This window comes from Nematostella vectensis, chromosome 9 (genome assembly GCF_932526225.1).
Source record: "Nematostella vectensis chromosome 9, jaNemVect1.1, whole genome shotgun sequence".
Lineage (NCBI taxonomy): Eukaryota > Metazoa > Cnidaria > Anthozoa > Actiniaria > Edwardsiidae > Nematostella > Nematostella vectensis.
The window spans coordinates 14,449,754-14,465,993 of record NC_064042.1 but is presented as its reverse complement, the minus strand read 5'-3'; the positions used below and the strand labels follow the sequence as shown (position 1 = coordinate 14,465,993).

The 16,240-nt window shown below is 47.0% G+C and overlaps 1 protein-coding gene across 4 annotated transcripts in view; it reads right to left on the bottom strand.

The window, feature by feature from the left end:
* LOC5501869 (helicase with zinc finger domain 2) overlaps positions 1 to 16,240 on the bottom strand; it is a 66,357-nt gene that overhangs the window by 27,943 nt on the left and 22,174 nt on the right. For all 4 annotated transcript variants that reach the window (XM_048732824.1, XM_048732825.1, XM_048732826.1 and 1 more), the window contains 3 exons: positions 15,172 to 15,291; positions 10,096 to 10,215; positions 6,408 to 6,527 (listed from right to left, as the gene is read on the bottom strand). In XM_048732824.1, the coding sequence (XP_048588781.1) occupies positions 6,408 to 6,527; positions 10,096 to 10,215; positions 15,172 to 15,291 (360 nt within the window). The remainder of the gene's footprint in view (positions 1 to 6,407; positions 6,528 to 10,095; positions 10,216 to 15,171; positions 15,292 to 16,240) is intronic.

Genomic DNA, 16,240 nt, shown 5'->3' with positions numbered 1-16,240 from the left:
CTGAACACCCTGATGGACAGATGACATGAACACCCTGATGGACAGATGACATGAACACCCTGATGGACAGATGACCTGAAGACCCTGATTGACAGATGACCTGAACACCCTGATGGACAGATGACATGAACACCCTGATTGACAGATGACCTGAACACCCTGATGGACAGATGACCTGAACACCCTGTTGGACAGATGACCTAAAGACCCTGATTGACAGATGACCTGAAGACCCTGATGGACAGATGACCTGAACACCCTGATGGACAGATAACCTGATTACCCTGATGGAAAGATGACCTTAACACCCTGATGGACAGATGACATAAACACACTGATGGACAGATGACATGAACACCCTGTTAAACAGATGACCTGAACACCCTGAAGGACAGATGACATGAACACCCTGATGGACAGATGACATGAACACACTGATGGACAGATGACATGAACACCCTGATGGACAGATGACCTGAACACCCTGATGGACAGATGACATGAACACCCTGATGGACAGATGACATGAACACACTAATGGACAGATGACATGAACACCCTGATGGACAGATGACATGAACACCGTGATGGACAGATGACCCGAAAACCCTGATAGACAGATGTCATGAACACCCTGATGGACAGATGACCCGAACTCCCTGATGGACAGATGACCCGAACACCCTGATGGACAGATGACATGAGCACCCTGATGACAGATGACATTAACACTCTGATGGACAGATGACATGAACAACCTGTTGGACAGATGACCTGAAGAACCTGATGGACAGATAACCTGAACACCCTGATGGAAAGATGACCTTAACACCATGATGGACAGATGACATGAACACCCTGATGGACAGATGACCTTAACACCTTGATGGACAGATGACATGAACACCCTGATAAACAGATGACATGAACACCCTGATGGACAGATGACATGAAGACCCTGATGGAAAGATGACCTGAACACCCTGATGGACAGATGACATAAACACCCTGATTGACAGATGACCTGAACACCCTGATGGACAGATGACCTGAACACCCTGATGGACAGATGACCTGAAGACCCTGATTGACAGATGACCTTAACACCCTGATGGACAAATGACCTGAACACACTGATGGACAGATGACATTAACACCCTGATGGACAGATGACATGAACACCGTGATGGACAGATGACCCGAAAACCCTGATAGACAGATGACATGAACACCCTGATTGACAGATGACCCGAACTCTCTGATAGACAGATGACCCGAACACCCTGACGGACAGATGACATGATGAACACCCTGATGGACAGATGACCCGAACTCTCTGATGGACAGATTACCCGAACTCTCTGATGGACAGATGACATGAACACCCTGATGGACAGATGACATGAACACCCTGATGGACAGATGACCTGAACACCCTGATGACAGATGACATTAACACCCTGATGGACAGATGACCTGAACACCCTGATGGACAGATGACATGAACATCCTGATGGGCAGATGACATGAACAGCCTGATGGACTGATGACATGAACAGCCTGATGGACAGATAACATGACACCCTGATAGACAGATGACATGAACACCCTGATGGACAGATGACCTGAACACCCTGATGGGCAGATGACCTGAACAGCCTGATGGACAGATGACATGAACACCCTGATGGACAGATGACATGTACACCCTGATGGACAGATGACATGAACACCCTGATGGACAGATGATATGAACACCCTGATGGACAGATGACCCGAACACCCTGATGGACAGATGACATGAACACCCTGATGGACAGATGACATGAACACCCTGATGGACAGATGACCTGAACACCCTGTTGGACAGATGACCTAAAGACCCTCATTGACAGATGACCTGAAGACCCTGATAGACAGATGACCTGAACACCCTGATGGACAGATAACCTGAACACCCTGATGGAAAGATGACCTTAACACCCTGATGGACAGATGACATGAACACCCTGATGGAAAGATGACCCGAACACCCTGATGGACAAATGACCTGAACACCCTGATGGAAAGATGACCTGAACACCCTGATGGACAGATGACCTTAACACCCTGATCGACAGATGACATGAACACCCTGATGGACAGATGACATGAACACCCTGATGGACAGATGACATGAATACCCCGATGGACAGATAACATGAACATCCTGATAGACAGATGACCTGAACACCCTGATGGACAGATGACCTTAACACCCTGATGGACAGATGACATGAACACCCTGATGGACAGATGACATGAACACCCTGATGGACAGATGACCCTAACACCCTGATGGACAGATGACATGAACACCCTGATGGACAGATGACCCGAACACCCTGATGGACAGATGACATGAACACCCTGATGGACAGATGACATGAACACCCTGTTGGACAGATGACCTGAACACCCTGATGGATGGATGACATGAACACCCTGATGGACAGATGACCTAAACATACTGATGGACAGATAGACAGATGACCTGAACACCCTGATGGACAGATGACCTAAACACCCTGATGGACAGATAACATGAACACCCTGATGGACAGATGACATGAACACCCTGATGGACAGATGACATGAACACCCTGATGGACAGATGACCTGAACACCCTGATGGGCAGATGACCTGAACAGCCTGATGGACTGATGACATGAACAGCCTGATTGACAGATTACCTGAACACCCTGATGGGCAGATGACCTGAACACCCTGATGGACAGATGACATGATGAACACCCTGATGGACAGATGACATGAACACCCTGATGGACAGATGACATGAACACCCTGATGGACAGATGACATTAACACCCTGATGGACAGATGACATGAACACCGTGATGGACAGATGACCCGAAAACCCTGATAGACAGATGACATGAACACCCTGATGGACAGATGACCCGAACTCTCTGATGGACAGATGACCCGAACACCCTGACGGACAGATGACATGATGAACACCCTGATGGACAGATGACCCGAACTCTCTGATGGACAGATTACCCGAACTCTCTGATGGACAGATGACATGAACACCCTGATGGACAGATGACATGAACACCCTGATGGACAGATGACCTGAACACCCTGATGACAGATGACATTAACACCCTGATGGACAGATGACCTGAACACCCTGATGGACAGATGACATGAACATCCTGATAAGCAGATGACATGAACAGCCTGATGGACTGATGACATGAACAGCCTGATGGACAGATAACATGACACCCTGATGGACAGATGACATGAACACCCTGATGGACAGATGACCTGAACACCCTGATGGGCAGATGACCTGAACAGCCTGATGGACTGATGACATGAACAGCCTGATGGACAGATTACCTGAACACCCTGATGGGCAGATGACCGGAACACCCTGATGGACAGATGACATGATGAACACCCTGATGGACAGATGACATGAACACCCTGTTGGACAGATGACCTGAACACCCTGATGGATGGATGACATGAACACCCTGATGGACAGATGACCTAAACATACTGATGGACAGATAGACAGATGACCTGAACACCCTGATGGACAGATGACCTAAACACCCTGATGGACAGATAACATGAACACCCTGATGGACAGATGACATGAACACCCTGATGGACAGATGACATGAACACCCTGATGGACAGATGACCTGAACACCCTGATGGGCAGATGACCTGAACAGCCTGATGGACTGATGACATGAACAGCCTGATGGACAGATTACCTGAACACCCTGATAGGCAGATGACCTGAACACCCTGATGGACAGATGACATGAACACCCTGATGGACAGATGACCTGAACACCCTGATGGGCAGATGACCTGAACAGCCTGATGGACTGATGACATGAACAGCCTGATGGACAGATTACCTGAACACCCTGATGGGCAGATGACCTGAACACCCTGATGGACAGATGACATGAACACCCTGATGGACAGATGACCCGAACTCTCTGATGGACAGATGACCCGAACACCCTGACGGACAGATGACATGATGAACACCCTGATGGACAGATGACCCGAACTCTCTGATGGACAGATTACCCGAACTCTCTGATGGACAGATGACATGAACACCCTGATGGACAGATGACATGAACACCCTGATGGACAGATGACCTGAACACCCTGATGACAGATGACATTAACACCCTGATGGACAGATGACCTGAACACCCTGATGGACAGATGACATGAACATCCTGATAAGCAGATGACATGAACAGCCTGATGGACTGATGACATGAACAGCCTGATGGACAGATAACATGACACCCTGATGGACAGATGACATGAACACCCTGATGGACAGATGACCTGAACACCCTGATGGGCAGATGACCTGAACAGCCTGATGGACTGATGACATGAACAGCCTGATGGACAGATTACCTGAACACCCTGATGGGCAGATGACCTGAACACCCTGATGGACAGATGACATGATGAACACCCTGATGGACAGATGACATGAACACCCTGATGGACAGATGACATGTACACCCTGATGGACAGATGACATGAACACCCTGATGGACAGATGACATGAACACCCTGATGGACAGATTACCCGAACACCCTGATGGACAGATGACATGAACACCCTGATGGACAGATGACATGAACACCCTGATGGACAGATGACCTGAACACCCTGTTGGACAGATGACCTAAAGACCCTGATTGACAGATGACCTGAAGACCCTGATGGACAGATGACCTGAACACCCTGATGGACAGATAACCTGAACACCCTGATGGAAAGATGACCTTAACACCCTGATGGACAGATGACATGAACACCCTGATGGACAGATGACCAGAACACACTAATGGACAAATGACCTGAACACCCTGATGGATAGATGACCTGAACACCCTGATGGACAGATGACCTTAACACCCTGATCGACAGATGACATGAACACCCTGATGGACAGATGACATGAACACCCTGATGGACAGATGACATGAATACCCCGATGGACAGATAACATGAACATCCTGATAGACAGATGACCTGAACACCCTGATGGACAGATGACCTTAACACCCTGATGGACAGATGACATGAACACCCTGATGGACAGATGACATGAACACCCTGATGGACAGATGACCCTAACACCCTGATGGACAGATGACATGAACACCCTGATGGACAGATGACCCGAACACCCTGATGGACAGATGACATGAACACCCTGATGGACAGATGACATGAACACCCTGTTGGACAGATGACCTGAACACCCTGATGGATGGATGACATGAACACCCTGATGGACAGATGACCTAAACATACTGATGGACAGATAGACAGATGACCTGAACACCCTGATGGACAGATGACCTAAACACCCTGATGGACAGATAACATGAACACCCTGATGGACAGATGACATGAACACCCTGATGGACAGATGACATAAACACCCTGATGGACAGAAAACATGAACACCCTGATGGACAGATGACCTGAAGACCCCGATGGACAGATGACCTGAACAACCTGATGGACAGATGACATAAACACCCTGATGGACAGATGACCTGAAGACCCTGATTGACAGATGACCTGAACACCCTGATGGACAGATGACCTAAACACCCTGATGGACAGATAACATGAACACCCTGATGGACAGATGACATTAACACCCTGATGGACAGATGACATGAACACGCTGATGGACAGATAACATGAACACCCTGATGAACAGATGACATGAACACCCTGATGGACAAATGACATGAACACCCTGATGGACAGATGACATGAACACCCTGATGGACAGATGACATGAACACCCTGATGGACAGATGACATGAACACCCTGATGGACAGATGACCCGAACACCTTGATGGACAGATGACCCGAACACCTTGATGGACAGATAACATAAACACCCTGATGGACATATGACATGAATACCCTGATGGACAGATTACATAAACACCCTGATGGACAGATGACATAAACACCCTGATGGACAGATGACATAAACACCCCGATGGACAGATGACCTGAACACCCTGATAGACAGATGACCTGAACACCCTGATTGACAGATGACATGAACACCCTGATTGACAGATGACCTGAACACCCTTATGGACAGATGACCTGAACACCCTGATGGAAAGATGACATGAACACCCTTATGGACAAATGACATGAATACCCTTATAGACAGATGACCTGAAGACCCTGATGGACAGATGACATAAACACCCTGTTGGACAGATGACATGAACAAACTGATAGACAGATGACCGGAACACCCTGATAGACTGATGACATGAACACCCAGTGAAAAATACCTTGCAATGCAACACATGAGCTGACACTGGATGACCGACTTGATCTTCCAGTGGCAAGGTCAATACTCGATTTAGTGCGCTCTAATTTGCTGTTCTTCTTTATTTTCCTGGCATCCAATGCTGATATAAAAAAAAACAAAGGACCTTAGAAGTCAAACAATTTAAAAACAAAAATGTATAAACACCCTGAAGTACTGATGAACTGAACACCCTGATGGACAGATGAAATTAACACCCTGATAGACTAATGACATGACCACCCTGTTGGACAGATGACATGAACACCCTGATGGAGATTTGACATGAACACCCTAATGGACAGATGACATGAACACCCTGATGGACAGATGACCCGAACACCCTGAAGGACAGATGACATGAACACCCTGATGGACAGAAAACATGAACACCCTGATGGACAGATGACATGAACACCCTGATGGACAGATGACATGATTACCCTGATGGACAGATGACCTGAAGACTCTGATGGACAGATGACCTGAAGACCCTGATGGACAGATGACCTAAAGACCCTGATGGAAAGATGACCTGAAGACCCTGATGGACAGATGACCTGAACACCCTGATGGACAGATGACATGAACACCCTGATGGACAGATGACATGAACACCCTGATGGACAGATGACATGAAAACCCTGTTGGTCAGATGACCTGAAGACCCCGATGGACAGATGACCTGAACATCCTGATGGACAGATGACCTTAACACCCTGATGGACAGATGACATGAACACCCTGATGGACAGATGACATGAACACCCTGATGGACAGATGACATGAACACCCTGTTGGACAGATGACCTGAAGACCCCGATGGACAGATGACCTGAACAACCTGATGGACAGATGACCTGAAGACCCTGATAGAGAGATGACCTGAACACCCTGATGGACATATGACATGAACACCCTGATGGACAGATGACCTGAACACCCTGATGGACAGATGACATAAACACCCTGATGGACAGATGACATGAACACCCTGATGGACAGATGACATGAACACCCTGTTGGACAGATGACCTGAAGACCCCGATGGACAGATGACCTGAACAACCTGATGGACAGATGACATGAACAACCTGATGGACAGATGACATGAACACTGATGGACAGATAACATGAACACCCTGATAGACAGATAACATGAACACACTGATGGACAAATAGACAGATGATCTGAACACCCTGATGGACAGATGACCTAAACACCCTGATGGACAGATGACATGAACACCCTGATGGACAGATGACCCGAACACCCTAATGGACAGATGACATAAACACCCTGATGTACAGAAAACATGAACACCCTGATAGACAGATGACATCAACACCCTGATGGACAGATGACATGAACAACCTGATGGACAGATGACATGAATACCCAGATGGACAGATAACATGAACACCCTGATGGACAGATGACATGAACACGCTGATGGACAGATGACATGAACACGCTGATGAACAGATAACATGAACACCCTGATAAACAGATGACATGAACACCGTGATGGACAGATGACATGAACACCCTGATGGACAGATGTCATGAACACCCTGATGGACAGATGACATGAACACGCTGATGGACAGATCACATGAACACCCTGATGAACAGATGACATGAACACCCTGATGGACAGATGACATGAACACCCTGATGGACAGATGACATGAACACCCTGATGGACAGATGACATGAACACCCTGATGGACAGATGACATAAACACCCTGATGGACAGATGACCCGAACACCTTGATGGACAGATGACCTGAACACCCTGATGGACAAATTACCCGAATACCCTGATGGACAGATGACATGAACACCCTGATGGACAGATGACCCGAACACCCTGATGGACAGATGACCTGAACACCGTGATGGACAAATGACCCGAACACCCTGATGGACAGATGACATGAACACCCTGATGGACAGATGACCCAAACACCCTGATGGACAGATGACATGAACACCCTGATGGACAGATGACATGAACACCCTGTTGGACAGATGACCTGAACACCCTGATGGATGGATGACATGAACACCCTGATGGACAGATGACCTAAACATACTGATGGACAGATAGACAGATGACCTGAACACCCTGATGGACAGATGACCTAAACACCCTGATGGACAGATAACATGAACACCCTGATGGACAGATGACATGAACACCCTGATGGACAGATGACATAAACACCCTGATGGACAGAAAACATGAACACCCTGATGGACAGATGACCTGAAGACCCCGATGGACAGATGACCTGAACAACCTGATGGACAGATGACATAAACACCCTGATGGACAGATGACCTGAAGACCCTGATTGACAGATGACCTGAACACCCTGATGGACAGATGACCTAAACACCCTGATGGACAGATAACATGAACACTCTGATGGACAGATGACATGAACACCCTGATGGACAGATGACATGAACACGCTGATGGACAGATAACATGAACACCCTGATGAACAGATGACATGAACACCCTGATGGACAAATGACATGAACACCCTGATGGACAGATGACATGAACACCCTGATGGACAGATGACATGAACACCCTGATGGACAGATGACATGAACACCCTGATGGACAGATGACCCGAACACCTTGATGGACAGATGACCCGAACACCTTGATGGACAGATAACATAAACACCCTGATGGACATATGACATGAATACCCTGATGGACAGATTACATGAACACCCTGATGGACAGATGACATAAACACCCTGATGGACAGATGACATAAACACCCCGATGGACAGATGACCTGAACACCCTGATAGACAGATGACCTGAACACCCTGATTGACAGATGACATGAACACCCTGATTGACAGATGACCTGAACACCCTTATGGACAGATGACCTGAACACCCTGATGGAAAGATGACATGAACACCCTTATGGACAAATGACATGAACACCCTGATGGACAGATGACATGAACACCCTGATGGACAGATGACATGAACACGCTGATGGACAGATAACATGAACACCCTGATGAACAGATGACATGAACACCCTGATGGACAAATGACATGAACACCCTGATGGACAGATGACATGAACACCCTGATGGACAGATGACATGAACACCCTGATGGACAGATGACCTGAACACCCTGATGGACAGATGACCCGAACACCTTGATGGACAGATGACCCGAACACCTTGATGGACAGATAACATAAACACCCTGATGGACATATGACATGAATACCCTGATGGACAGATTACATGAACACCCTGATGGACAGATGACATAAACACCCTGATGGACAGATGACATAAACACCCCGATGGACAGATGACCTGAACACACTGATAGACAGATGACCTGAACACCCTGATTGACAGATGACATGAACACCCTGATTGACAGATGACCTGAACACCCTTATGGACAGATGACCTGAACACCCTGATGGAAAGATGACATGAACACCCTTATGGACAAATGACATGAATACCCTTATAGACAGATGACCTGAAGACCCTGATGGACAGATGACATAAACACCCTGTTGGACAGATGACATGAACAAACTGATAGACAGATGACCGGAACACCCTGATAGACCGATGACATGAACACCCAGTGAAAAATACCTTGCAATGCAACACATGAGCTGACACTGGATGACCGACTTGATCTTCCAGTGGCAAGGTCAATACTCGATTGAGTGCGCTCTAATTTGCTGTTCTTCTTTATTTTCCTGGCATCCAATGCTGATATAAAAAAAAACAAAGGACCTTAGAAGTCAAACAATTTAAAAACAAAAATGTATAAACACCCTGAAGTACTGATGAACTGAACACCCTGATGGACAGATGAAATTAACACCCTGATAGACTAATGACATGACCACCCTGTTGGACAGATGACATGAACACCCTGATGGACAGATGACCCGAACACCCTGAAGGACAGATGACATGAACACCCTGATGGACAGAAAACATGAACACCCTGATGGACAGATGACATGAACACCCTGATGGACAGATGACATGATTACCCTGATGGACAGATGACCTGAAGACTCTGATGGACAGATGACCTGAAGACCCTGATGGACAGATGACCTAAAGACCCTGATGGAAAGATGACCTGAAGACCCTGATGGACAGATGACCTGAACACCCTGATGGACAGATGACATGAACACCCTGATGGACAGATGACATGAACACCCTGATGGACAGATGACATGAACACCCTGTTGGTCAGATGACCTGAAGACCCCGATGGACAGATGACCTGAACATCCTGATGGACAGATGACCTTAACACCCTGATGGACAGATGACATGAACACCCTGATGGACAGATGACATGAACACCCTGATGGACAGATGACATGAACACCCTGTTGGACAGATGACCTGAAGACCCCGATGGACAGATGACCTGAACAACCTGATGGAAAGATGACCTGAAGACCCTGATAGAGAGATGACCTGAACACCCTGATGGACATATGACATGAACACCCTGATGGACAGATGACCTGAACACCCTGATGGACAGATGACATGAACACCCTGATGGACAGATGACATGAACACCCTGATGGACAGATGACATGAACACCCTGTTGGACAGATGACCTGAAGACCCCGATGGACAGATGACCTGAACAACCTGATGGACAGATGACATGAACAACCTGATGGACAGATGACATGAACACTGATGGACAGATAACATGAACACCCTGATAGACAGATAACATGAACACACTGATGGACAGATAGACAGATGATCTGAACACCCTGATGGACAGATGACCTGAACACCCTGATGGACAGATGACATGAACACCCTGATGGACAGATGACATGAACACCCTGATGGACAGATGACCCGAACACCTTAATGGACAGATGACATAAACACCCTGATGTACAGAAAACATGAACACCCTGATGGACAGATGACATGAACAACCTGATGGACAGATGACATGAACAACCTGATGGACAGATGACATGAATACCCTGATGGACAGAAAACATGAACACCCTGATGGACAGATAACATGAAAACCCTGATGGACAGATGACATGAACACGCTGATGGACAGGTAACATGAACACCCTGATGAACAGATGACATGAACACCCTGATGGACAGATGACATGAACACCCTGATGGACAGATGACATGAACACCCTGATGGACAGATGACATGAACACCCTGATGGACAGATGACATGAACACCCTGATGGACAGATGACCCGAACACCTTGATGGACAGATGACCTGAACACCCTGATGGACAAATTACCCGAACACCCTGATGGACAGATGACATGAACACCCTGATGGACAGATGACCCGAACACCCTGATGGACAGATGCCCTGAACACCCCGAAGGACAAATGACCCGAACACCCTGATGGACAGATGACATGAACACCCTGATTGACAGATGACCTGAACACCCTAATTGACAGATGACCTGAACACCCTGATGGAAAGATGACATGAACACCCTGATGGACAAATGACATGAACACCCTTACAGACAGATGACCTGAAGACCCTGATGGACAGTTGACATAAACACCCTGATGGACAAATAACATGAACAACCTGATGGACAGATGACATGAACACTGATGGACAGATGACATGAACACTGATAGACAGATCATATGAACACCCTGATAGACAGATGACATGAACACCCTGATGGACAGATAGACAGATGACCTGAACACCCTGATGGACAGATGACCTAAACACCCTGATGGACAGATGACATGAACACCCTGATGGACAGATGACATGAACACCCTGATGGACAGATGACATGAGTACCCTGATAGACAGATGACATGAACACCCTGTTGGACAGATGACATGAACACCCTGGTGGACAGATGACATGAACACCCTGGTGGACAAATGACATGAACACCCTGATGGACAAATGACATGAACACCCTGATGGACAGATGACATGAACACCCTGATGGACAGCTGACATGAACACCCTGATGGACAGCTGACACAAACACCCTGATGGACAGCTGACATAAACACCCTGATGGACAGAAAACATGAAAACCCTGATTGAAAAATGACATGAAAACCCTTATGGACAACTGACATGAACATCCTGATGGACAGATGACCTAAACACCCTGAAGAACAGATGACATGAACACCCTGTTGGACAGATGACATGAACACCCTGATTGACAGATGACCTGAACATCCCTGATGGAAAGATGACATGAACACCCTGATGGACAGAAGACATAAACACCCTGATGGACAGATGACCCGAACACCCTGTTGGACATATGACATGAACACCCTGTTGGACATATGACCTGAACACCCTGATGGACAGATGACATGAACACCCTGATGGACAGATGACATGAACACCGTGATGGACAGAAAACATGAACACCCTGATGGACAGATGACATTAACAACCTGATGGACAGATGACATGAACACTGATGGACAGATAACATGAACACCCTGGTAGACAGATGACATGAACACCCTAATGGACAGATAGACAGATGACATGAATACCCTGATGGACAGATGACATGAACACCCTGATGGACAAATGACATGAACACCCTGATGTACAGATGACATAAAAACAATGGACAGATGACCCGAACACCCTGATGGAAAGATGACCTGAACACCCTGATGGACAAATGACATGAACACCCTGATGGACAGATGACATGAACACCCTGATGGACAGATGACATGAACACCCTGATGGACAGATGACATGAACACCCTGATGGACAATTTACAAGAACACCCTGATGGACAGATGACATGAACACCCTGATGGACAGATGACCCGAACACCCTGATGGACAGATGACATGAACACCCTGATGGACAGAAAACATGAACACCCTGATGGACAGATGACATTAACAACCTGATGGACAGATGACATGAACACTGATGGACAGATAACATGAACACCCTGGTAGACAGATGACATGAACACCCTAATGGACAGATAGACAGATGACATGAACACCCTGATGGACAGATGACATGAACACCCTGATGGACAAATGACATGAACACCCTGATGGACAAATGACATGAACACCCTCATGTACAGATGACATAAAAACACTGGACAGATGACCCGAACACCCTGATGGAAAGATGACATGAACACCCTGATGGACAGATGACATGAACACCCTGATGGACAGATGACATGAACACCCTGATGGACAGATGACATAAATATCCTGATGGACAGATGACCTAAACACCCTGATGGACAGATGACATGAACACCCTGTTGGACAGATGACATGAACACCCTGATTGACAGATGACCTAAACACCCCTGATGGACAGATGACATGAACATCCTGATGGACAGATGACCTAAACACCCTGATGGGCAGATGACATGAACACCCTGTTGGACAGATGACATGAACACCCTGATTGACAGATGACCTAAACACCCCTGATGGACAGATGACATGAACATCCTGATGGACAGATGACCCGAACACCCTGATGGACAGATGACATGAACACCCTGATGGACAGATGACATGAACACCCTGTTGGACAGATGACCTGAACACCCTGATGGATGGATGACATGAACACCCTGATGGACAGATGACCTAAACATACTGATGGACAGATAGACAGATGACCTGAACACCCTGATGGACAGATGACCTAAACACCCTGATGGACAGATAACATGAACACCCTGATGGACAGATGACATGAACACCCTGATGGACAGATGACATAAACACCCTGATGGACAGAAAACATGAACACCCTGATGGACAGATGACCTGAAGACCCCGATGGACAGATGACCTGAACAACCTGATGGACAGATGACATAAACACCCTGATGGACAGATGACCTGAAGACCCTGATTGACAGATGACCTGAACACCCTGATGGACAGATGACCTAAACACCCTGATGGACAGATAACATGAACACCCTGATGGACAGATGACATGAACACCCTGATGGACAGATGACATGAACACGCTGATGGACAGATAACATGAACACCCTGATGAACAGATGACATGAACACCCTGATGGACAAATGACATGAACACCCTGATGGACAGATGACATGAACACCCTGATGGACAGATGACATGAACACCCTGATGGACAGATGACATGAACACCCTGATGGACAGATGACCCGAACACCTTGATGGACAGATGACCCGAACACCTTGATGGACAGATAACATAAACACCCTGATGGACATATGACATGAATACCCTGATGGACAGATTACATGAACACCCTGATGGACAGATGACATAAACACCCTGATGGACAGATGACATAAACACCCCGATGGACAGATGACCTGAACACCCTGATAGACAGATGACCTGAACACCCTGATTGACAGATGACATGAACACCCTGATTGACAGATGACCTGAACACCCTTATGGACAGATGACCTGAACACCCTGATGGAAAGATGACATGAACACCCTTATGGACAAATGACATGAATACCCTTATAGACAGATGACCTGAAGACCCTGATGGACAGATGACATAAACACCCTGTTGGACAGATGACATGAACAAACTGATAGACAGATGACCGGAACACCCTGATAGACCGATGACATGAACACCCAGTGAAAAATACCTTGCAATGCAACACATGAGCTGACACTGGATGACCGACTTGATCTTCCAGTGGCAAGGTCAATACTCGATTGAGTGCGCTCTAATTTGCTGTTCTTCTTTATTTTCCTGGCATCCAATGCTGATATAAAAAAAAACAAAGGACCTTAGAAGTCAAACAATTTAAAAACAAAAATGTATAAACACCCTGAAGTACTGATGAACTGAACACCCTGATGGACAGATGAAATTAACACCCTGATAGACTAATGACATGACCACCCTGTTGGACAGATGACATGAACACCCTGATGGAGAGTTGACATGAACACCCTAATGGACAGATGACATGAACACCCTGATGGACAGATGACCCGAACACCCTGAAGGACAGATGACATGAACACCCTGATGGACAGAAAACATGAACACCCTGATGGACAGATGACATGAACACCCTGATGGACAGATGACATGATTACCCTGATGGACAGATGACCTGAAGACTCTGATGGACAGATGACCTGAAGACCCTGATGGACAGATGACCTAAAGACCCTGATGGAAAGATGACCTGAAGACCCTGATGGACAGATGACCTGAACACCCTGATGGACAGATGACATGAACACCCTGATGGACAGATGACATGAACACCCTGATGGACAGATGACATGAACACCCTGTTGGTCAGATGACCTGAAGACCCCGATGGACAGATGACCTGAACATCCTGATGGACAGATGACCTTAACACCCTGATGGACAGATGACATGAACACCCTGATGGACAGATGACATGAACACCCTGATGGACAGATGACATGAACACCCTGTTGGACAGATGACCTGAAGACCCCGATGGACAGATGACCTGAACAACCTGATGGACAGATGACCTGAAGACCCTGATAGAGAGATGACCTGAACACCCTGATGGACATATGACATGAACACCCTGATGGACAGATGACCTGAACACCCTGATGGACAGATGACATGAACACCCTGATGGACAGATGACATGAACACCCTGATGGACAGATGACATGAACACCCTGTTGGACAGATGACCTGAAGACCCCGATGGA